The sequence below is a fragment of the Bos taurus genome, chromosome 5, assembly GCF_002263795.3.
Source record: "Bos taurus isolate L1 Dominette 01449 registration number 42190680 breed Hereford chromosome 5, ARS-UCD2.0, whole genome shotgun sequence".
Lineage (NCBI taxonomy): Eukaryota > Metazoa > Chordata > Mammalia > Artiodactyla > Bovidae > Bos > Bos taurus.
Genome location: NC_037332.1, coordinates 25,020,251 through 25,046,563, shown reverse-complemented (window position 1 = coordinate 25,046,563; position 26,313 = coordinate 25,020,251). Strand labels below are relative to the sequence as shown.

The 26,313-nt window shown below is 40.4% G+C and overlaps 1 protein-coding gene across 2 annotated transcripts in view; it reads left to right on the top strand.

Annotated features, from left to right (window-relative positions):
* Window positions 1-26,313, top strand: part of LOC112446660 (uncharacterized) — a 136,320-nt gene that overhangs the window by 34,560 nt on the left and 75,447 nt on the right. Inside the window, exons 7-11 of one of the 2 annotated variants that reach the window (XM_059886843.1) lie at window positions 4,454-4,669; window positions 5,640-5,789; window positions 20,150-20,270; window positions 22,106-22,240; window positions 23,123-23,224. In XM_059886843.1, the coding sequence (XP_059742826.1) occupies window positions 4,454-4,669; window positions 5,640-5,789; window positions 20,150-20,270; window positions 22,106-22,240; window positions 23,123-23,224 (724 nt within the window). Of the gene's footprint in view, window positions 1-4,453; window positions 4,670-5,639; window positions 5,790-20,149; window positions 20,271-22,105; window positions 22,241-23,086; window positions 23,225-26,313 lie in introns of both variants that reach the window. The other variant, XM_059886844.1, reaches the window with a different exon arrangement.

Below are 26,313 nucleotides of genomic sequence, written 5' to 3'. Positions count from 1 at the left end.
CACCCAGACTCACGTCCATCGAGTTGGTGATGCCATCCAGCCATCTCATCCTCTGTCATCCCCTTCTCCTCCTGCCCCCAATCCCTCCCAGCATCAGAGTCTTTTCCAATGAGTCAACTCTTCGCATGAGGTGGCCAAAGTACTGAAGTTTCAGCTTTAGCATCATTCCTTCCAAAGAAATCCCAGGGCTGATCTCCTTCAGAATGGACTGGTTGGATCTCCTTGCAGTCCAAGGGACTCTCAAGAGTCTTCTCCAACACCACAGTTCATCAATTCTTCAGCGCTCAGCTTTCTTCACAGTCCAACTCTCACATCCATACGTGAGCACAGGAAAAACCATAGCCTTGACTAGACGGACCTTATTTTCCTCATAAGAAATGGAAATCCTACTAGAATCTACCTTATAGAGTTGTTCAAAGCATTAAATGGAATAATGTAGCTAAAAGCACAATCTGTAGAACAGTAATTCTTATTTAGTGATTTTAGATCCCTTTTCTATGCTTTGGTTCCTTCATCTATAAAACAGGATTAGATATTCTCCAGATATCCTTCAGTTCTTACAATCAATGAATGCCCCCACTATGTGGAATTTAGCTTACTGTTAGATTCATAGACCAATTTGATTTAAGATGATTTGACATGCAGTTCCCTTTCTATTTCAGCCTTTGTCTTTGAATAGTCTAGATACTAAAAGTCTGAGATAACTGGGTAGCTTCTGACTTAGAAAATGACTGTTCCTTAAGTCCTGACAATGACTTTTCCTGGGAATAACCAGCCACCCGAAATTCTAATAAACCATTTTGTATAAGTATCAGGGCTTTTCTGTTTTTAAAAAATACTTATTTATTTGGTTGCTTCAGGTCTTAGTTGCAGCACTCAGGGTCTTCATCGCATCATACAGGGTCTTTTGTGGTGCACAGACTCTCTAGTTGTGGCGTGTGGGCTCAGTTGCTCTGTGGCACATGGGATTTTAGTTCCCCTATCAGGGATCCAACCTGCATCCTCCTCTGCATGGCAAGGTGGATTCTTAACCACTGGACCACCAGGGAAATCCAAAGACACTTTTGTTGAACTTATCAATTTGGTGATAATTATCACCTGCTGGAGAATCCAGAGGTCAACTTCTGGGCCTTGGGCAAGATTATCACTAGCAATACTTTGAGAAAAGGTAGAGATGAAGTAGTCTTTACTGGCATGGGAGGCTGACTAGACGTCATACAATGACTAAAAGACTCTTTATCTGGGGGGTCTGTTAAAGGGATTACAAAAGGAAGTGCTGCTTTAAAAATTGTAATGGAGAACTTGACTGAATTTTAGCTGCCTATCTTGAGTATCTGAGTAATGTGGGATTTATATAAATATAGGAGATTTGGCGCTGGAGTTTTTTGCCCTATAGCTTTTGTATCTTAATTTTTGGCCATATTGGTAAGGAGGGAGACTATGTGGTGGTGGTGTTGTTGTTTTCAATGATTTATAGGGTTTACCTGGAGGAGAGAATGGCAACCCATTCCAGTATTCTTGCTTGGAGAATCCCATGGACAGAGGAGACTGGTGGGTTATGGTCCACGGATTGCAAAGAGTGGGGCACCACTGAAGCAACTTAGCAGTAGCAGCATAAGGTTTACACTTCAGAGGCATACTTACCTTTTTTCAAGAATAATCCAAAATGATCCATTGTGGAAAGTCACAGAAAAATATAATCACGTCTAGGCGTTGATTGAAAGGGCAGAGGTATGGGCTTGGAGAATGATAATTAAACTTGGGTTTCCAGTTGGCTTATACATGGGTGGTGTTAAGCTGAAATCCTGCCAACCTTTGATGCTTATAAATGGAGTGGCCTGTGTGTGTTCTGGTGTGGGGAAGAGTAGAAATCTAGAAGTGCTTTGCTTTTGTCACATCATTCAAAAATTTTGCCCACTCACCTCATTTTTGGCAGTGGGACACATTTTCATGAGAACACAAGAAAGAAAAGGAGCAGCAGCAGGAGAAGGAAAGTGAGAGACGAGACAAAAGTAGGAGAGAGAAAGTAATTGTTTTAATCAAACATTTCCATTTTCTAGCAGATTTGGCTCTTGCCCACCCTCCTGGATCTGATTCTTTGCTCACAGGACTTCCGAGGAGCACCTCCTCCAGCTTCTCCGAGAGGGGTCAGAGACCTTTGCTGATTGCCACCAACACTGGCAGTGGGGTGGCTATTATACCTCTCCTTTCATTAATCAGCTGTGTTATTTCCAGTTAGTTATTTTTATCCTTTAAAAGTCCTTTCAGCATAGCTCTTTCCACATTCCAAGTCCCTCCCTCAGCCAACAAATGCATAGGCGTGCACACTCAAACACACACTGAGCAATTCTTCCCAATATTCCAAGGTTATCCTTGAGATATGCCAGCTCAGTTTTAGGAGTTTTCAAGTGCACCTTAAAACGAAAAACACTGAGGATTCCTGTTTGAAACTGCTGTGTATCTGAAGGGATTTGCTGAGGGCAGTCTTAGATCTTCTTTCATGCTGTTGCTGAGGTTTGTTTGTTTTGAATCTTACCCTGTGCTTGGAAACTCCCAAACTGCTAACTCTTTCTCTAAGAAAGTAGCTCCTACGTCCCCTAATTAGAATCTGGACATTTCTGCTTATTCTCAAATGTTGATCATGAGTCTGCCCAATTCCATCTTCATATTATGTCTTAATAACCCAAAAGCTCAGCAGCCCGTCTTCGGTAGCTCAGATCATGACTAAGTCAGTCATGCCAGCCAGTCCATGGAGATATTAAACAGGTACTGTTGGTCTCCAAGGCAGCTAAGAATATCTCTTTAATGACTCTGTTTTGCCAACCTGACTCTGGAGGCTTCTTCTATGGCATGTTGCCAGCAGTTCCTACTTGGCACACTTGAGTACATGAGTGTGTATGCATGTATGTGCATATGTGTGTATACCTTTGCACGTGTTAGTGGCAAGAAGGTCTGCCTCACTGGCTGACTTTCAAAAAAAGAGCCTTGGTTAATCTGCATTTTTAAAATACACCTATACTATGCCCATAGCTCTTATAGCACCCAACACTAGGAATGTAGACAGCAGTATTGTGAAGTGAAGGGAACAGAGCAGAGAGTATGGGGTTGATATGGATGGCATTGCATCCAGCCTTTTTTTTGGGGGGGGGTGTTTTTTATGTTTGTTGCTTTATGTTGTTTTTGGTTGTTCTACACAGCATATGAGATCTTAATTCCCCAACCAGGGATCGAATCCGTGCCCTTTACATTGGAAATGGGGCTTCCACTGGACTGCCAGGGAAGTCCTTGGCATTGCATCCAGGCTTTACCATATAGCTGCAAAACTCGTTCACTCTTACAAGAATGGGGACAGATAGCATGTTTCTCATACGAATGTATAAGTTTTGAACTGCAGAAGACACCTAGTGAATATTTGTGAATGGTTAAGTGAATGTTCTAACAGGCTACCTTAATTTGAAGGTTTCTGTCTGAAACCTAGAAGCCAGGTAGTTTCATATTCACCTGCCCTTTTCCTTGACCATCATATTATTAATGAATATATATATATATATATATATATATATATGTTCCCCACTAAATTGTAACAAAATGAATATATATATATATATATATATATATATATATATGTTCCCCACTAAATTGTAACAAAATGAATATATATATATATATATATATATATATATATATGTTCCCCACTAAATTGTAACAAAAACAATTATTCATTTTAACAGATGACATGCTAATCATTAGGGTCTGGCCCAGAGGTCTGTGTGCATTATAGTCAGATTCCCACCCTTCCATGAGGTATTGTCTCCATTTATAGACGAAGAAATCAAAGTTCAGAGGAGGTTAATAGTTTGCCTGCTTTTTATAGTCTCAAGTGACAGTGCCAGGTTCACCTCAGTTCTCATGCCAAACCTGTGCTGTGTAGTGCTGCCCCTGCGGGCACTGGTGCTGCTTCCTAGTCCTGCATTTGCTGCAGCCTCTGTATAGTGCTTCAGACACAGTAGACACTCTGTATCTGTTTTTAAAATAGTAGGCACTCAATAAATGCTTGGCTAAGGATTTCAAAGCCTAGCTTTCCTGATTGAAAGGAAATCCATTAGATAGGTGGTAAAGGTGAGGTTGGGCTTCCCTGGTGGCTCAGTGGTAGAGAATCTGCCTGTCAATGCAGAAGATGTGGGTTTGATCCCTGAGTCAGGATGACCATCCCCTGGAGAAGGAAATGGCAACCCACTCCAGTATTCTTACCTGGGAAATCCCACGGACAAAGGAGCCTGGTGGGCTTTAGGCCAGGGGGTTGCAAAAGAGTCTGACACGGCTTAGTAACTACACAGCAGCAGCAACAACAACAAAGGTGAGGTCACAGAGGCCTAAACAGCCGTTGGCCATCCCCCAGCCCTTGATAAGAACAAGAAATTAGCCAGATCTGGAACTGTTTTCTTTTGAACAGAAAAACGGAAGAAGCTAAGCTAAGGAAAGAAGGATTCGACAAACAACTTATCCTGAGCCACTATAACGAGGAAGAGGTGAACACCACCCCTGAAGATTCCCAGTGTTTCTGGCTAGAGTTGCTGAGGAGGAGGACTAATATGCCAACAATCAAGAAGCCTGACCAGAATTTGAAAAAGTTCCATTATGCTCTGACAGATGGTTCCTCTCTGACCTAATATCCTTGTGAAACGCCAATGGTTGAAGAAGGATGGGAAGGGTCAGGAGTTGTAGAAGGGGCGGCAGGTGGAGTGTTTCTGTTTCAGCAGAAAATCCCAGAAGCATTAAAAAAAAAAAAAAGGTCTGATCCCTGTATTTGTTCAGTCCCTTTCTCCCAAGGGTTTACGTTCCCTCACTCTGGGGGTGGGAGAAGTCAACCCAAGAAAGAGGTCAGGGCAAGTTCTCCAGTTTATAAACCTTTCTTCTACTTAAAGGGATCTCTGGTTTTAGTCAACATTTTGTTAAGCACCTAAGGGATCACATGATTCTGAGAAAATGAATTGTTGTTCATTTTCCTGATTAGAGAGACATTTGGGGATCTAGCTTAGAATAGGGATTTTGTAATAAATTCTTACAAATTCAAAATGAAAAAGACCTCAAGGGTTCATCATGGCTTTGTAAAGGTTAGTACAGATAGGTTTGTGAAATTGTTTGCATACCCATAATTGTCCCTCAGTCCTCCTTTGCCTGGCCTGTCCATCGACATTTCTGGGGAGACCCAATCATTGTGTTGTGTGCTGGAATGACCTCAGGAGGCCACACTGGGTAGCAGTGGGCAACTTTGGCTTCCAGTGACTCAGTAAAAGAACCTGTCTGACCAGACCTTCCTGTTACTCGTCACAAGATTGGTTTTAAGGAATTTGCAGCTGAAGTGGAGGTTCAGGCAATGTGAACACATGGAAAGATCATGCAAATGGAAGTCACAGTCAGATGTGCTGGCCTGGCACCATCGTTATTGCATTCAGTGTCTAGGGGAAAGCAAGTCACTCTGGATTTCGTTGCCTAGATAAGCTGATTTAAAAAATTAGATAGGAAAAGTTCTATTTAAGAATTATAATAAGTTCTACTAAAGAGTAAATTCTATCTGAGAGTTGTTATCAGCATTATTATTGTTTTTATCAATAGCAGTTCCTTAACCTGGATCTTATCTATCCTTCTGGCCGCCTAGCTGTCTGCCAAAGCTATTCTGCCCTCCCTTGGGGTGGCATGTATACCAACATATTTAGCGACTTGCCAAATCAAGTTATCCTGGGAACCTTCACACCTTTTGGATGTGGTAGCATTTCTTCTCCTAAGAGGTATGTGAAATTCCAGACAAACTAGAACCTGTGGGTAAGGTAAGAGGTGGAGGAAATGCTAAATCCCAGTAATGGAAAGGATAGGAAAACAATCTTTGAAATCAGCAATCTAGTTCAGGAAAGCAGATAAGGAAAATGAAACCTATAGATGTGTTCATGGCTGTTCCATGTACAGACTTGCATATCAGAACAGACCAAAAGACTGTAGGTCTCAGAGAACCCAACTGTGCCATCCATGTGAAGACGCTATAGCCCCTTTTCATATAGGGACTTATATAAAGCCAAGGCCCCAGGAACACACAGGCCGGGAAGCAAAACTGGGTTATTTGGGAGAGCCAGGTATCAGCAGGGCCTCCCTACCCTCTTATGGACTAGATAACACTGGCAGCACTACCATCCCATTCCCATACAAAGTCTCACATCCTCCTCAAGAGTTCTGCAGAGTTCTCATGATCTCCTCTGGCTTTGACACCCTGCCTCCTCTGAATCATGTTCTCCACCCTGTGTCTTGCATCTGTGACCTTATTTTGACTCTTTGATTTGAGCTAATTGGGGAATTTGCTCCTTTCCTTGATTTTCACACATAAAAACCACTCACCTGAGGACTCTGTGCTCTCTGTGCAGGCGTGTAAGCTCAGTCTCTCAGTTGTGCCTGACTCTTTCTGACCTGATGGGCTGTGGCCCGCCTCTGTAAGCGTAGCCAGGTGCTTTGGGTCTTTATAGCACAGTGATACAAACAACTTAAATGAAATGTAAAATGTACCTGTGTGTGCTGAAAAGCGTTTCATCCATCCTAAGTGTTGCCCAGTATATCATATCTTCTTCTCCAGATTCTGTTCCCTGCCTCTCTCAGCTTCTGTTGGTTGCCGGCAATTCCTGATGTTACCTGGTTTATTTGTAAATAGTGTCACATTCTGAGGTACAGGGCGCATGTGAAACTTGGGGAGATACTATGCAACTCACTGTAATGACTCTTCCCCTGTATTTGTTGTTCTTTGGATTATTACTTACCCCACACCTCTGCTTGCACCTCTTCCGTGTGCTCAATTTCAACTTAGTTGGTGACTCACTTTAAAGCATCTCGTTGAAAATGTTGCACAAAGGTAAATATACAAATACAGAAAATTAAAAAAAAAACCAACAACATGAAATGTGGGCTGAGAAAAACATTTTTTGGCCCTTGGAGCTTCAGAAATAGATTGACATTATAGCTTATTGATATGCAGCCTTTCAATGAACTAAGATACCATATTGCTTTCATATTTGCTGAATTTCAATTTTTTGAATGATCCTCAATCACATATTTTCCTGCCTCCATATTTTTAAAACTTTTAATTGGAGGATAATTGCTTTACAATGTTGTATTAGTTTCTGCTGTACAACATGAATCAGCTATATATGCTTCCCTAGTGGCTCAGACAGTAAAGAATCTGTCTGCAATGCAGGAGACCTGGGTTCAATCCCGGCGTCAGGAAGATCCCCTGGAGAAGGAAATGCAACCCACTCCAGTATTCTTGGCAGGATAATTCCGTGGACAGAGTAGGATAGGCTACATTCCATGGAGTCACAGAGTCGGACATGATTGAGTGACTAACATCCCTTCCCTCTTGAGCCTGCCTCCCACTTCCCTCATCCCACTCTGCTAGGCCATCGCAGAGTGCCAACCTGAGCTTCCTGTGTTCCCTTGATTTCAAGACAATGGAAGTTGATGGGGTTTTTTTTCTAAGCCAGTTCATAAATATGCTTTTGTGTGTTCCTGCCATGATCAACATTTCATATGTGCTGATTAGCTTCTGGTGAAGCCTCTTCTCCTTGTTTCCCTTCCCTGGCTGTTTTTATGAGTCAAATCACCTGTCAAAATATGTCAGCAGCTTGCCAGCAAATAGAGTACAGGTCAGCTAAAGCCAAAAGAAATATAAAACTAATGTTTGATTCTCAAGATGCAAATAGAGAAAGAGAGAGATGAATGAGGTAGCAAAGTACCTTACTGAGTGGCATGCACACACCTGCCTTCAGTGTGGAAGAGCCTTTCCCAGCTTTGATGTTGAGATGAAAAGAAGATGACAGAATCTGGAAGCATTTCAAAGGCTGAGAAAGCACTTACTTTCAAAAAGTCTTTTCCTCTCCCAACCCTAGTAGTTCGACAGTTTCAAAAGAAAAGTTAGGAAACACCGTGTAATTTTATGGCATTCTGATTGGACTTCGTATTCTGTGACACTACAGACTGGGTGGAAAACTAAAACTGCTTTCATGAAGAAATGTATTTTAATTAGTTAGATATTCCAAGGATTGTACAAGTTAGAGTCTTTGGAAATTGTTGCTGGTAAACTTGATTAAAACATCTCCCCCCTACTAATTGCAAACACGTATCACTTTAAGTTGAGAGAGCACTTTTTCATGTTATTTAATTTTCCTGGGAACCCTGTTGTTGTTCAGCCTCTAAGTTGTGTCTAACTCTTTGTGACCCCGTGGACTGCAGCATGCCAGGCTTCCTTGTTGTTCATCATCTCCCAGAGTTTGCTCAGATTCATGGGCGCTGGTTGAGTTGGTGATGCTATCTAACCCTGTGACTAGATATAATTCCGAACTGAAGTTCAAAGAAGATGGATATCTTTCTCAAGTCCACATGATAGAGGAAAACATTGAAGTCAGTTTTCATATGCTAATTCCAATGCTTTTTCCCCTTCCAACCCTTAACAGGTGGAAAGAATGGTCTAGAACTGAGTATACACTGCATGAGCAATTATTAGTATAGCTATAATAATGGTAATATAATAATAATAGTAGTAATAATAATAATGTTGTTATGAGCATGGATTTTGGAGTTAAATGTATCTGGCAGTTGTCTGGAGCATCAGGGCAACTGGGCTATATGTCTCTAGTATCTAAGGCTAGCTCATGTAAAGCCTTCTTTACATGGTGACTGAGCTCCAAAAGCAGCAAGAGCAAAGGTGAATCCCAGTGCATAAGCATTTTTCAAGCCTCCCCTAGCATCGTCTTTGCCAGTGACTCATCGATCAAAGCAAGTCACATGGCCAAACCTAGATTCATGTGGTGGGGAATAGACTCCTCCTTCTCCTGGGAGAAGCTGCAAAATAAACTGTTACTTCTCTCTCCACTCTCAATACTATTTTGATTGATCATGTATAGTAAAATTTGAGAAGTGTTAAGTACATATAAGATGAATGATCATGCTAGCATTAGTCTCTTAACCACAAATCCCTCCTCTCAAGGGTGTTGATGAAACTTGTAAGACTTAGTTATCTTTTTTCTCCTGGTTTTGGTTTAGATATTTTTAGATTCTCCTTGAAGTTCTGCACCATCTTTTGATTCTTTTATATATGCTTTAATGACCCAAACCTGGATCGGTCACTTCATTTTGGCTCATGTTTTTAAGTATGTCACCTACAAGTGCTCACCAGGTTCAGACACTATGAATTTTGTATTTATGCTGCTTTAGTGATTTCTGTTCCTGTTTGGTATTCCATAGGATCCCCACATTATGAACTTTCTGGAGATGTGAATTCTTCATGTGTTTGCTAAAATTCTGCAAATATAAAGAAGCTGATCTTTATAACAATGATGAGAGTGATTTAATGGATGTCCCCAGTTATAGGCTGAGTGTTGCTTTAAAGATTTCTCCCTTTCAGAACTCGATGACACTTCTTTTCTTCACAACTCAGTGTTTTGCTGCTATAGCATTTGGAATTAATAGTTCTCCACTTGCTGTCTTATCCATAGCACTGTTATCCATACCCACTTTCCATATCCATATCCACTGCACATCCATATCCACTTTCACTGTTAAACATTTCATACCCATTTCCATAAGGATTATGCTGCCTGATGAATGTGTCAGAATGGAATTTGATGCCTTTGAGAGTTTCAGAAGACCCTCTCTGCTCGGGTCCCTATTCAGACTCATCTCTTATAATTCATCCTCTTGTTTGCTGACCTTCTGTCTCTCTTCACAGCATTTGTACACTGTTGTTCTCTGTGACCGAAAGTTCTTGTCCCACCTCTACTTGACTAGTTTCCTCTTATCTCTCAGGTCTCCGTTTAAATGTCACTCCTAGGAGAGATTGTTTCTTTTGTTTTAAATAGCTTTATTGAGAAAACCTACACTCCAAAAATTTACCTGTTTAAAATGTACAATACAGTGGGTTTTAGTATATTTACAGAATTTTTCAACCATCACCATAATCTAATGTTAGAATGTTTTCATCACATTAGAAAGAAACCTTAGCAGCCACTCATCATTCCCCATCCTTTCCCCCAATCCTAGGAACCATTAATAAACCTTCTGCCTGTGTGGATCTGTCTATTCTGGAAATTTCATATAAATGAAATGATACAATATATGGTGTTTTGATGATTTGCTTTTTTTCACTTAGTATAAGGCTTTCAAGTTGCATCGACGTAGCATGTACTAGTATTTCACTCCTTTTAGTGGCCAAATAATATTCCATTGAATGTATTGATATATACCACCTTTTGTTCCTCGTTCATTAGTTGATGGACATTGGGGTTGTTTCCACTACTTGACTCCTGTGAATAATGCTGCTGTGAACATTCATGTTCAAGTTTTTGTGTGGACATTATGGTCCATTTCCCTTGGATAGATACCAAGAGTAGAACTGCTAGGTTCTATGATAAATCTATGTTTAACTTTGCAAGGAACTTGCAGACTATTTTCTGACCATCCATTAAAAAAAAAATCCTCTTTCTGTTACTCTAAGTGATGACTTTATTTCTTCTCAGCACCAATAACAAACTGAAATTAAGCTTTTATTTATTGGGTCTGTGCAACTAGACTGTGAGTTTTATTATGGGAAGGACCATACCTTTCTTATTCATTGCTCTACCCTCAACACTTAGTATGTACCTAGTATTTTTTGTTACTGTTTAGTCAGTTGCTAAGTCATGTCTGACTCTTTTGCAACCCCATGGACTGTAGCCCTCCAGATTCCTCTCTCCATGGGGTTTCCCAAGCAAGAATACTGGTTTGGGTTTCAATTTCCTTCTCCAGGGGATCTTCCCAACCCAGGGATCAAACCCTTGTCTCCTCCATTGGAAGGTGGCTTCTTTACCACTGAGCCACCAGGGAAGCCTAGTATATAATGAATGTTTAATAAATATTTGTTGAGTGGTTTAAGAGTGAGTGAACAAGACTCGGAAATATTTGTGTCAGGCTATTGGGAAAAGATGGTGGGGATGGGGTGGCCGGGACAGACAGGATTTTAAGAGAGCCAGTCATGAAAATTATAATCACATTTTTTTTGCTAAAAATAGAGTTATGATGCTTTGGTATAGCAAGTAACAGAAAAATACCATTTTAAATTGGAGATAGGATGGGCTCTGGGTACAGTATAATTCAGGGCCCAGTGACATCATGAAGGACCCAGGTTATTTTCATTTCTCCACTTGGCTATCCTAGGCATCCTTTCTTCCAAGGTAATCATCCTGGTGTCACTGCCAGTGACACTAGCTACATGATCCTTTTCATGTCAAACAGAAAAAAAGCTTTTTTCAGTAAACTGTGAGGCCTTCCTTTCAGTGTTTTTAGGTCAGTTTAGTCACAGGCACACACTTTAACCAAAAGGGATGCAAGGGAGCCATGCATCCATGGGCTTAGACTGCTCAGCATCTACCCCTGTAAATGGGATTTGACTGAATGAGCCGTGAAGAACTAAATGAACAGGAATTTGTTAGAAAGGAAGAAGAAGGTAGAGATTGAATGCTGAGTATGCCACCAGCAGTGGAGCAGACAGAACTCAATTTGCATGAGCCACAATCTCTAAAAGTCTAGTCCAGTAGGAAAGAGCATGGCAAACAGTAGGATTTCCAAAGCTCTGGTGGACCCAGTGAAGGGAACAAGGGAGACGTACTTAGGCCAGAGGCTGGAAAACTTTTTCTCTAAAGGACCAGATGGTAAATATTTTAAGCTTTGCCAGCCATACAGTCTCTGTTGCAACTAGGAACTCTGCCACTGTAGCATGGAAGCAGCCATAGCCAACATATAGACAAATGTGCCTGGCTGTGCCCTAATAAAAATTTATTTACAAAACCAGGCAGCAGGCCATATTTGGCCTGCAGGTTATAGTTTGCCTATTTTTGGCCTAGTCTCTGGATACCATCTGCCTAATTATCCTCACTATTAGAAAAACAGCTGAGAAATCATGCTTTCTTGAAGTTGGGTTGGTATTTTCATTCTTCTATATACCTTTATTATTCAAGGATACTGGTTGATTCTTCTCTAAGCTTGAAGATTAAATTTATAGATATCTAATATTTATTGGGCACCTACTATATGTCAGGCCCATTTGTATTTTACTCTTTGTCTAATTGCTTTCTTGCTGCTTTCAAGATTTTCTGTCATCATTGGCTTTTAACAGTTTGCCTCTGATGTGTGCAGGTGTGAATCTCTTTTGAGTTTATTTTACTTGGAATTTTTTGAGCTGGTTTGATGTACAGACTAATGTTTTTCATAAAACTTGAGACTTTTAGGCCATTATTATTTTTATTTTTCTGCCCATTTTTCTCTACTCTTGCTGGTACGCCCATCACATATATGTATGTCAGTGAATTTAATAGTGTCTATAGGACTCTCAGACTCTATTTTTCTTCACTTTTCTTTCCTCTCTGTTCTGCAGACTCGATAATCTCTACTGAGCTATCATCAGGTTCACTGATTCTTCTTTTGCTAGCTCAGATAGGCGGTTGGCCCCCTCTATTGACTCTGTCACTTGTACTACCGTATTTTAAATTCCAGATGTCTATTAAGCTTTTAATTTCTGTCTCTTTGTTGCTATTCTCTATTTGAATAAATCATTGGCATCATATTTTCTTTTAATTAAAAAAGTTTTCCTTTAGTTTAAAAAAATATAATAGGTGCTTTAAAGTCTGATAAATCCAACATCTGGGCCCCATAAAGAAAGCTTCTATTTTCTACTTTTTTCCTGTGTATGGATCACATTTTTCTTTTACTTTGCTCGTCTGATAATCTTTTTACTAAAAACTGGACATTTTAGATAATACATTGTAATGACACTGGTTTTGGTCCCCTCCACCTTCCAGAAGTATATTTTGTTTAATTTTGTCTCTCACCAAAAAACCCTATTCGGTGATACAATGTGTAACTCACCCAGAAAAAAAAAAAAAACCTCTGAGACACAGTTCCCTTATGGGAGCTAATTTTTCCTAGTTTTGGCACATAGTCCAAATGAATACACCTAAAAGAGGCATGATATATAATGACACTTTGGTCAGTGTAGAAATAATGAATTGGCTGAGAAGGTCTAACTAAGCCTATAGGATAGTGATAAACTCCATAAAATCCTCTACAGTATACTAATATAAACTACTAGGATGTTCAAGGAATCCGAGAGCTCAAAATATTTATTTATTTATTTATTTTTGGCTGTACTGAATATTTGCGTCTGCGTATGATGGCGCCCTACTCCAGTACTCTTGCCTAGAAAATCCCATGGACAGAGGAGCCTGGTAGGCTGCAGTCCATGGGGTCTCTAGGAGTTGGACACGACTGAGCGACTTCACTATCACTTTTCATGCATTGGAGAAGGAAATGGCAATCCACTCCAGTGTTCTTGCCTGGAGAGTCCCAGGGACGGGGGAGCCTGGTGGGCTGCCATCTATGGGGTGGCACAGAGTCGGACACGACTGAAGTGACTTAGCAGCAGCAGCGGGATGGGCTTTCTCTAGTTGCCACGGGGCTACTTTCCAGTTGCACTGCAAGGGCCTCCTATTGCTGTGGCTTCTCTTGTCATGCAGCACAGGCTCTAGGTGTGTGGGCTCAGTAGCTGTGAAACATGGGCTTAATTGTTCTGCAGCATGTGGGACCTTCCCAGACCAAAGATTGATTCAGTGTCCCCTGCACATCAAGGTGGATTTTTTAACCACTGGACCACCAGAGAAGCCCCTCAAAATATTAATATATAATTTTCTGTCCAATATTGCATAGTTAAAGTATATGTTATTATTTCCCTTTTGTCTGCAAGAAAATTGGACCTAAACCTGACATTCCTTGTTCACAACAATTTTATGAAATATTTTAAAAATTCCCCTTGTCATTTAAGTAATATTAAATTAAAAATGAAAGCTATAATAAAAAAAATAGTGGTTGATACAAAGGTGAGCCATGTGATTTCTGAGATCTCATTTAGGGCTAACTTACAGACAGACTAATAGATTTACAAGTCAGCAAAGTTAGAATTGAAATAAAAGTACATCCCAAGTCTTCACTTTCTGGGCAGATGCCAGAATGCTCAGTGCCCTGGCCAGACTTTAGTATTGCCCAAGAATGAAGTTTATGCCAAGAAAATGTTCCCCTGAATATTTGTTACATGAAATTAAATGTCCAAGATGAGGATTATATATGAAAAACAAACAAGGAAGTAATTTTCCTCCACTTGACCCTCTAGAGTGGTCCCCTTCCTCATCCCCTCCCTGTCTTCCTTGATGACAGTAGCAGATTAATACAACACCATCTGTTAGTGGTATTTTGGGAATTCACAGAAGCTCAAAACACTATGCCTCATGGATAAGTCCTGCCCTTGTGTAATTTCATCCTGGGCACCAGAGACTGTTCCTTGGCACAGGGTACAGTCTGCTTTCAGCAGAACTGAAGGCTCTGAAAAAGAGAAGGCAAAAACAAACCAAAAAAGTTGCTTCCAAAGGGAATTCGTTATCTGTTAGTGATCTTTTCAACCAGTCCCCTCCCTCTTCTTTTTTTTTACTTTTGGTAATCTTTTATTTAGTAAACTGGGCAGTGGATATGGCTCTTCATTTTATGCTTTATAAATTTTATATGTCTTAAATGTTGTATGTTACATTTCTTTTTTGTAATTGCAATTTTTAAAAACTTTTATTTTGTATTTAACAAACAGTGTTAGGTTTTGTTTTCGGGTGAACAGTGAAGGGATTCAACCATACACATACATGTATCCATTCTCCTCCAAACTGCCCTCCCATCCAGACTGCCACACAACATTAAGCAGAATTCCCTGTGCCATATAGTAGGCCTTTGTTAAACCAATCCCCCTTTTGCACATCTGTCATCTCACCAAAGGGGATTCTTGGTGAGAAGGCTCAGAAGCTTGCATCAGCAGGAAGATGAGTAAGAGAGGAGTGTGGACTGGGACCCTTGCTGCCAGGATTCAGTGTGCAGGGAAGCACTGTGCCAGCAGGGGACAGCTGCCTTAGCTAGAGCTCCTCCTACGTTGCATGATGAGACTCCTCACAGAAATGAGAACAGCTCAAGGCTGGGTTGCCCAGGCTGAGAGGGTAGGCTATTCAAGAAAGCGATGCTCTCTAGGTGTCCAAGGCGTGGGATTTCCATTTCTGCTTTTTTCATTGGTTTTGTCAATTTGCCCCTCCAGCCCACTTGTTAGACTGCGCATTTGATTAAGCCAAAAGCACCTCTTTTATACAGGGAACTATTAATCTTTCATTAGATGATGAGCCCCTCTATAGAACTTCACATTAGGCTGTGGATATTCTGTGAACATCCTTCAGCTTCTGTTTTCTCATCTGGGAAAGAGAAACCATAATGGCTATAAATGGACTTGTGAGACTTATGTGAGACTTAATAAAAACAACACTTATTGAAAACTTACAAGCTGTCTAGCTTTGTTTGAAGTGCTTTACATATATGAGATCATTTAGTACTAACAAACAACAGCTCTATGAGGTGGGTGCTATTGTTATCGCTATTTTAAGACAAGGGAACTGAGCCACAGAAAGGTTGAGAAATATGCCCATGTTCATACAATTAGGAAATGGAAGAGCTAGGTTCAATACCTTTAACCGTCTAGCTCTATAGAGGTTGTAATCATTATGTAACACTGCCTTATCCAGTAGTTAAGACTCTGCTTCCAATGCAGGGGGCATGGGTTTGATCCCTGGTCAGTTCAGTTCAGTTCAGTTGCTCAGTCATGTCCGACTCTTTGCGACTCCGTGAATCTCAGCACGCCAGGCCTCTCTGTCCATCACCAACTCCCAGAGTCCACCCAAACCCATGTCCATTGAGTCGGTAATGCCATCCAACCATCTCATCCTCTGTCGTCCCCTTCTCCTCCTGCCCTCAATCTTTCCCAGCATCAGAGTCTTTTCCAATGAGTCAACTCTTTGCATGAGGTAGCCAAAGTACTGGAGTTTCAGCTTTAGCATCATTCCTTCCAAACAACAACCAAGGCTGATCTCCGCTAGAATGGACTGGTTGGATCTCCTTGCAGTCCAAGGGACTCTCAAGAGGCTTCTCCAACACCACAGTTCAAAAGCATCAATTCTTCAGCACTCAGCTTTCTTTATAGTCCAACTCTCACATCCATACATGACTACTAGGAAAACTATAGCCTTGACTAGACAGACCTTTGTTGGCAAAGTGATGTCCCTGCTTTTTAATATGCTGTCTAGGTTGGTCATAACTTTCCTTCCAAGGAATAAGCGTCTTTTAATTTCATGGCAAGATGATGCTGTGAAAGTGCTGCACTCAATATGCCAGCAAATTTGGAAAACTCAGCAGTGGCCACAGGACTGGAAAAGGTCAGTTTTCATTCCAATCCCAAAGAAAGGCAATGCCAAAGAATGCTCAAACTACCGCACAATTGCACTCATCTCACATGCTAGTAAAGTAATGCTCAACATTCTCCAAGCCAGGCTTCAGCAATATGTGAACCGTGAACTTCCTGATGTTCAAGCTGGTTTTAGAAAAGGCAGAGGAACCAGAGATCAAATTGCCAACATCTGCTGGATCATGGAAAAAGCAAGAGAGTTCCAGAAAAACATCTATGTCTGCTTTATTGACTATGCCAAAGCCTTTGACTATGTGGATCACAATAAACTGTGGAAAATTCTGAAAGAGATGGGAATACCAGACCACCTGACCTGCCTCTTGAGAAATCTGTATGCAGGTCAGGAAGCAACAGTTAGAACTGAACATGGAACAACAGACTGATTCCAAATAGGAAAAGGAGTATGTCAAGGCTATATATTGTCACCCTGCTTATTTAACTTATATGCAGAGTACATCATGAGAAATGCTGGGCTGGAGGAAGCACAAGTTGGAATCGAGATTGCCGGGAGAAATATCAATAACCTCAGATATGCAGATGACACCACCCTTATGGCAGAAAGTGAAGAAGAACTAAAGAGCCTGTTGATGAAAGTGAAAGAGGAGAGTGAAAAAGTTGGCTTAAAGCTCAACGTTCAGAAAACTAAGATCATGGCATCCAGTCCCACCACTTCATGGGAAATAGATGGGGAAACAGTGGAAGCAGTGTCAGACTTTATTTTTCTGGGCTCCAAAATCACTACAGATGGTGACTGCAGCCATGAAATTAAAAGACACTTACTCCTTGGAAGGAAAGTTCTGACCAACCTAGATAGCATATTCAAAAGCAGAGACATTACTTTGCCAACAAAGGTCCGTCTAGTCAAGGCTATGGTTTTTCCTGTGGTCATGTATGGATGTGAGAGTTGGACTGTGAAGAAGGCTGAGCACCGAAGAATTGATGCTTTTGAAGTGTGGTGTTGGAGAAGACTCTTGAGAGTCCCTTGGACTGCAAGGAGATCCAACCAGTCCATTCTGAAGGAGATCAGCCCTGGGATTTCTTTGGAAGGAATGATGCTAAAGCTGAAACTCCAGTACTTTGGCCACCTCATGTGAAGAGTTGACTCATTGGAAAAGACTCTGATGCTGCGAGGGATTGGGGGCAGGAGGAGAAGGGGACGACAGAGGATGAGATGGCTGGATGGCATCACTGACTCGATGGATGTGAGTCTGAGTGAACTCCGGAAGTTGGTGATGGATAAGGAGGCCTGGTGTGCTGCAATTCATGGGGTTGCAAAGAGTCAGACACGACTGAGTAACTGATCTGGTCTGATCTGAATTTCATGGCTGCAATCACCATCTGCAGTGATTTTGGAGCCCCCAAAAATAAAGTCTGACACTGTTTCCACTGTTTCCCCATCTATTTCCCATGAAGTGATGGGACCGGATGCCATGATCTTAGTTTTCTGAACGTTGAGCTTTAAGCCAACTTTTTCACTCTCCTCTTTCACTTTCATCAACAGGCTCTTTAGTTCTTCTTCATTTTCTGCCATAAGGGTGGTGTCATCTGCATATCTGAGGTTATTGATATTTCTCCCGGCAATCTCGATTCCAACCTGTGCTTCCTCCAGCCCAGCATTTCTCATGATGTACTCTGCATATAAGTTAAATAAGCAGGGTGACAATATATAGCCTTGACATACTCCTTTTCCTATTTGGAATCAGTCTGTTGTTCCATGTTCAGTTCTAACTGTTGCTTCCTGACCTGCATACACATTTCTCAAGAGGCAGGTCAGGTGGTCTGGTATTCCCATCTCTTTCAGAATTTTCCACAGTTTATTGTGATCCACATAGTCAAAGGCTTTGGCATAGTCAATAAAGCAGACATAGATGTTTTTCTGGAACTCTCTTGCTTTTTCCATGATCCAGCAGATGTTGGCAATTTGATCTCTGGTTCCTCTGCCTTTTCTAAAACCAGCTTGAACATCAGGAAGTTCACGGTTCACATATTGCTGAAGCCTGGCTTGGAGAATGTTGAGCATTACTTTACTAGCATGTGAGATGAGTGCAATTGTGCGGTAGTTTGAGCATTCTTTGGCATTGCCTTTCTTTGGGATTGGAATGAAAACTGACCTTTTCCAGTCCTGTGGCCACTGCTGAGTTTTCCAAATTTGCTGGCATATTGAGTGCAGCACTTTCACAGCATCATCTTTCAGGATTTGAAATAGCTCAACTGGAATTCCATCACCTCCACTAGCTTTGTTCATAGTGATGCTTCCTAAGGCCCACTTGACTTCACATTCCAGGATGTCTGGCTCTAGGTGAGTGATCACACCATTGTGATTATCTGGGTCATGAAGATCTTTTTTGTACAGTTCTTCTGTGTATTCTTGCCACAGTCAGGGAACTAAGATTACACATGCTGGGTGGTACAGCCAAAAATAAATAAATAAGTAAAAATAAAAGTATGTATTTAAGGCTTGGCACATAGTAGGCTCCAAATAAATGTAATCTAGCAAGATAATTATAATTACAAGACTGAAAATCTCCTGAATGCAGTGAGATCACCTCATGCTGAGCATCCCTTGACACCTAACAGTCCCTAAACAGTATCTTGCATTTAATAATTGGCCATTATGTATTTGTTTAATTGAATCCATTTTACCAGTGCAATTTATACTTCTTCTCTGTGCCAGGTGCTATTGCTGAGAAGAAGGAAGACACAAAGATGATCTAGACATGAACACATAGTGTGATGCTATTCATCCAGAAAAGATAATATAATAAAATGCTAGACTTCATTAATAGACATATAAAGTATAGGGAAGGTAAAATTGACACCTCCCTGTTTCTCACTACACAAATTCTATCTATCCAAATCTAGGTGGTTCTTGAATATATGCATGTGTATCCATCTCTCTCACTCCTGCCCTAGACCAAGCTGCCATCCTCTCTCCTGGACCGCTGATATGACCACTTACCTGGTACCCAGCATTTATTTGGTTCCTCACCAATCTGTTTGATCATGTCACCTCATTGCTTTGTTATTAAACCCTTATATGATTTGTTACTTGTAAGATAAAATTCAAGATACAGCATAGGAATACCTGAATATCCAGTCCTGCTGATCACTCCAGCCTTATTTGCACCACTCTGGACTCTAGCCACATTGTTTTTGTTTTTAATATTTATTTCTTAGGCTGTGCTGAGTCTTAAATTCAGCATTAGAAGTCTTCGTTGCAGCATGTGGGGCTCTAGATCCCTGACCAAGGGTTGAACCTGGCCCCTCTGCTTTGGGAGTGAGGAGTTTTAGCCACCGGACCATCAGGGAAGTCCCTAGCCACACTGCTTTCTATAAGTCCTTTGAGTGCACTCTGCTCAGCACCTTCCTCATAGCCTTTTGTATATGTATTTTTTGCATCCAGTTGCAACACAGTTCTATGTCAGCTGTCCACCCAACTCAATCAGCCAGAGCCAAGGCATTGGGACCACATGGCGTGATAATCATGGCTGGAGGGCCCATTTCCATGACTCTCTAGATGTGGAGTGGTGAATGGGAGGGGATGTGTCTCAGAGAAGGGAAATTTTGATCAGCTGAGATGTATATACCAGCCTTCTCTTCAAGGAAGATATTCAGGCAGAGGCAAGGTGACCACCCACCAGGAATGTGATAGAAGGGAGTCCTGTACTCTTAAAAGCTATAACCTGTTGATGTCTGTCATCTCAGCCAAATCAATGAGTCCATCCATTTTTTTGTTCTAAATGAGATACATTTCTGTCTTTTTCATAGCCAAGTAATATCAATGATGTTTAATCAGGATGGAGGCATGATGCTCAGCAAAAAAGGAACCACTGTGAGAGAATGGATATGGCCTTCAAAGGGAAAACTTGACGATCCAGTTGAAATTTGGGTATTATTTTACAATTTATCATTCTTTTGATCATTTTCATTCTGTAGCAGTCATTTAATTTGAGTTTCTAAAATAAACTATTGGGAGTAGGAGGATTAAGAGGTCTGAATTATTCAGTTTAGTGGTCTACACTAGCCAGTTGATCTGATAAATTTTTATTTCAGTTCTTTACTTCACTTGGTCCTTTTTAAAATGGATTTGTCTTTGTTTAGCAGCAGTAGTTTTAAAAAGCTATTATTATAAAAGCATTTCATGCCTACTAAAAAAACATTTTAAAGGGGACAGCCTTTATGCAGGGCCAGAAGACTATTGCCAAATGGGACTGTGGGTCTAAGCTTGCTATATTTTATGATTTTTTTAGAAGTCATAAATTCAGGTTTTTTAATGAAATATCCTGATATTTTAAAGTTGGCAATTAGCTTAAACTCTGAGAATACTAAACCAAACATTTCTGAGCTATCAGTCTGAAACTTCTGGGCTAGACTCTCTCTGTTCACATATAGTTACTGCATATGTGTGTGTGTGTGTGTGTGTGCATGGACTGCACTTTGCATCCAGGGCAATCGCATATGCTGTGCTGGTGGTGTCCTGCACAGCCAACCTGAGTAGCACCACAGACATATGGAGCTGTGCTGTCCAGTGTGGCAGCCACAGCCATCCGTGGTTATGCAACCCTTGAAATACACTGTGAATGTAGACCACACACAAGATTTCAAAGACTTGATACAATATAGAGAATGTAAAATATCACGAATCATTTTTACACCATTATATACTTAACTGTGAATTCTTGAATATATTTGGCTATAAAATAGTATTAAAATTAATTTCACCTGCCCTTTATTCGTTTTAATGTGACTACTAGAAAATTTTAAATTACTTATGTGGGTCATATTGTATTTCTACTGGACAGGCATGAAAAGTACCTCCAGGTCTGTCCTACACAATTTACAAAATCCATGGTATCATCCTATATATACTATTTAGACAGTTATTTTAAAAGAGGTCTGCTCAGTTCTAGAAAGTTAGGGAAGTAAAGAGCAGGTAAAGAAACTGTACCAGGTAAGCCTGTATGTGAAAGCTTCCTGACACTCAGGAATCAGGGTTTCCTTACTCTTTTTTTCTAAAAACTCAGGGTTGCAATGGGATAGATTATTCAATTCAAATTACTCCAGCTGGCAGCCTTCAGGAAACAAGGGAGTATAACTTGTAACCAAATACAAGTCCTTGCATGCTTAATACAGCTGACTCAATAAGGACACTTCGTCTGTAGCAAGCCTTTTAAATTTGCTCTACAAATCTGCAGATATTCATTTGAGCTTTAAGTTGTTCATTTGTCATTAGTTTTCCATTCTCACTTATAAAATACCTCCAACTTTAATAAGTTTGACAATAATATTAAGGCTCATAAAACTTCTAAGGACTTGGCAGGCATAAAGTACTTTTCTCAACATCAAGGGCATCAGTTGTTACCAAGTGCGTCTTTTCGGTGAGATCGTCTGTGTCTCAGATTAGAATTAGGGCTCAGAAGTACTTGTAAACCGACCCAGCATTTTTGCAATTGAAAACGAATCTTTCTCTATAAGACATAATTACATTAATTCCAAATAATTTCTCCCCACTTCTCTTTCTTCTGTCAATAAATCAAGCACCAATGAATTGGCAGTACCAAAACCTACACCTCACTTCTGACTTCATGGAATTAGACTGAAGCTGTTTGTGAATACTGGTCTGAAATTTCCTTCTGTGCATCATGTAAATGTCTATGATTTCCACCTGAATTATGAGAATGAGAATTCTGGGCAGGAATGAACAATCCTTTCTATTGCCCCTAGGTGAATAAGTTCATTACCGTGAAGATTTCTGGGCGCTTTGCCATCACCTTGATCTACAAATGGCACCCCCAAAGTATAAGTCTGTCTCTGGCGCCCGTGAAATGCAAACCTTTTCCTCCACAGTTACCTGAGGCGGTAGGTCCAGCAGTTTCATTAATCGTCTTCATGTTATCACCTCAGCACAGACCAGAGCAGAACAGTATTGACTCAGTTTAGTATTGCCTGGTGATTTCTATTAATCAATAAGGATTTTGGCATCTTGGCTAGTTAAAAATCCTTCCATGACTGTTCATTGACCTCATCTGAGAAATAACTGAAAGTTTGAGATGGGGAGAAGTTAGAATGGTAGAAGTAGGAGTAAGAAGAACACTTTGTTTCTTCTAAGGCCGTGATTCCTGAGCTTTGGAGAATTAATTCCTGGTGTCCTAATCAGTTGCATCAGCTTGCATTTATATAATCTATGATTTCTTTAAAATGGTGTGACACTTGTTTTTTCTAAAGTGAAATATAGTAAGTCAATTTAAGTTCACTTTTTTAAAGCATATAAACATTCCAAAGGAACTTGGAGATGTTAGAGCATTGTTAAATCTATGGCTCAGAATAACTTAACCATTTCACAATTGCACAAAATCTCTGTTGAGGAATTTTAGGTTAAAGCTTTTGTTTCTCAAGAGGTGAGATAAAACATTACTATCTCCAATTTCATGTAGTTAAGCAGTGAGCTAGCTTGATTGATTTTGATCAAAACTTTTGGCACTTTTTCAATTTTTGAGTGCATTTGTGTTAATGGTACACATATTACAGCACATGTATGAACACATATAAAATATCTTTATTTTTAGGGACAGGCATCAAAACTATGTTACTATGTTACTCATGGTAATAAAATTACCATGGTTATTTCACATATGCTTAAGCTTTATAAATTTTGCATAAATAGTGCCTTTATGTCAAGTTTCTTGCCTCCCTGGGTTTTATGAGCCACGTCACCTGAAAACAGCTTACAATCTCTCTCAGTCACTCCACGATGTCAATACTATGTCCGAAGAAGCCAGGAAGCTATTCAAGGCCTACAAAGTGAAGTGCAAGCAAATGAAATGCATAACACAGAACAAAGATGTAAGTGCAAAATAGTCACTATTTTAATATTTCAGGCAAATAATGACATTGGTTTTCATATTATTCTAGTGTTCTTTTTCTCTTCCGATGTAGTCTTAGAAAAAGAGCCAAAGAATTCAGCTATTGAACATAGATAGGCCCATTTATCTGGAAGGAGCGTATGCTGACTCGTTTATTTGTATTTAACTTTTTTTTTTTTTAACTTTTGTTAACTTTGTATTTAACTTTTTAAAAAAAAAATCTTAACCGTTTTTAAATGTGCATTTCAGTGGCATAAGTACATTCACATTGTTGTGCAACCTTGTCATCACCACCATCCATCTCCAGAACTTTTTCATTTTGCCAAACTGAAACTATGTACCCATTAAACAATCCCCCCTTTCTCCCCTCTCCCAGCCTCTGCCAGCTGCCATTCTACTTTCTATTTCTATGACTTCAGTTCAGCTGCTCAGCCATGTCTGACTCTTTGTGACCTCATGGACTACAGCATGCCAGGCTTCCCTGTCCATCACCAACTCCCAGAGCCTACTCAAACTCATGTCCATCGAGTTGGTGATGCCATCCAATCATCTCATCCTTTGTTGTCGCCTTTTCCTCCTGCCTTCAATCTTTCCTAGCGTCAGGGTCTTTTCCAATGAGTCAGTTCTTCGTATCAAGTGGCCAAAGTATTGGAGTTTCAGCTTCAGCATCAGTCCTTCCAATGTATATTCAGGACTGATTTCCTTGAGGATTGACTGGTTTGATTTCATTACAGTCCAAGGGACTCTCAAGAGTCTTCTCCAATATCACAGTTCAAAAGCATCAATTCTTGGTGCTCAGCTTTCTTTATAGTCCAACTCTCACATCCATACATGACTACTGGAAAAACCAGAGCCTTGACTAGATGGACTTTTATTGGCAAAGTAATGTCTCTGCTTTTTAGTATGCTGTCTAGGTTGCTCATAGCTTTTCTTCGAAGGAGCAAGGATCTTTTAATTTCATGGCTGCAGTCACCATATGCAATGATTTTGGAGCCCAAAAAAGTAAAGTCTCTCACTGTTTTCATTATTTTCCCATCTATTTGCCATGAAGTGATGGGACTGGATGTCATGATCTTAGTTTTCTGAATGTTGAGTTTTAAAGCCAACTTTTTCACTCTCCTCTTTCACTTTCATCAAGAGGCTCTTTAGTTCTTCTTCACTTTCTGCCATAAGGGTGGTGTCGTCTGCATATCTGAGGTTATTGATATTTCTCCTGACAATCTTGATTCTAGCTTGTGCTTCATCCAGCCCAGCATTTTGCATGATGTACTCTGCATATAAGTTAAATTAGCAGGGTGACAATATACCGCCTTGATGTACTCCTTTCCCAATTTGGAACCAGTCTGTTGTTCCATGTCCAATTCTAACTGTTGCTTCCTGACCTGCATACAGATTTCTCAAGAGGCAGGAGGCATATATCTCTATGACTTAGATTACTCTAGGTACCTCATATAAGTGGATTTATGCAGTGTTTGTCCTTTTGTAACTGTCTAAGAAGGCAATGGCAACCTACTCCAGTACTCTTGCCTGGAAAATCCCATGGACAGAGGAGCCTGGAAGGCTGCAGGGTCACTGAGGGTCAAACACGACTGAGCGACTTCACTTTCACTTTTCACTTGCATGTATTGGAGAAGGAAATGGCAAGCCACTCCAGTGTTCTTGCCTGGAGAATCCTAGGGATGGGGGAGCCTGGTGGGCCGCCGTCTATGGGGCCGCACAGAGTCGGACACGACTGAAGCGACTTAGCAGCAGCAGCAGCAAGTTCACTTAGCATAATGTCCTCAAAGTCTCTCCTTGTTGTGTCATGTGTGTCAGAATTCCACCCTTTTTAAGGCTGAATAATATTCCATATGCCATATTTTATCTATTCATCTGTCGGTAGACACTTGGATTATTTCCATACTTTAGCTATTATGAATAATGCTGCAATGAATAATGGTGTTCAAATCTCTCTTCAAGTTCCTGCTTTCAATTTTTTTAGATATATTCCCAGAAGTGGAATTGTTGGATCATATGATAATTCTATTTTTAAGTGTTTGAGGAATTACCCTACAGTTTCCCACAGCTGTTGCACTATGTTCCGTTCCTACCACCAGTATACAAGTGTTCCAATTTCTCTGTATATCCTCACCACCACTTTTTCTTTTAAGAAAAAAAATAGTTGCCATCCTAATGGGCATGAGGGTGGTTATATTTAACTTTTTAAAAATCAACTTTATTGAAAAATTATTTATTTACAGTAAAATCATGCACTTTAAGTTTATACCTGATGAGTTTTGACAAACGTATAACCTGTGTAACCACCACCATCACAATTAAGATATAATTTCTAACACACCTAAAGGTTCCCATGTGCCCCTTTCCAGTCAGTTCTCCCTGTTCCTGGCCGCAGATAGTCAGTTCTTTCTGTCACTGTTAATTAGATATGTATTTCTAGTGTTTCATGTAGGGAGAGTCGTTCACACAAGAACCAGTAGGCACTCTTTTCCTTCTGGCTACTTTTGATCAGTTTAATGTATCTGAGAGTCATCCACGTTACTGTATATATCTGTTTCTCCCTTTGTATGGGCGAGTGGTATTGTCTTGTATGGGTATACCACACTTGACCCTTTCACCAGGTGGACATTTGAGTGGACCATTTGAATGTCCTTTCACCAGTGGACATTCGTTTTCAGTGTTTGGCTATTATGATTAAAGCCAAAATAAACATTTGTATGCACATTTAAAAAAATTATCTTCCCTCATAAAACAATGGTGGAAAAAGATGGTGGTAATTTTGTTTGATATACCTACTCAGTGAAATTTAAAGTTTACAATTTGTTTTCGTTTCCAACATTTTTCGAAATTTAGTGTCCATGCAATCCTGCATCTATGAACCCTCGTTTCTAGAGAGAGCACTAAATGGCATTTGGGACCAGATAGCTCTGGTTCAGAGAAGGCAATGGCACCCCACTCCAGTACTCTTGCCTGGAGAATCCTATGGACGGAGGAGCCTGATGGGCTACAGTCCATGGGGTCACTAAGACTTGGACATGTTTGAGCGACTTCACTTTTACTTTTCAGTTTCAT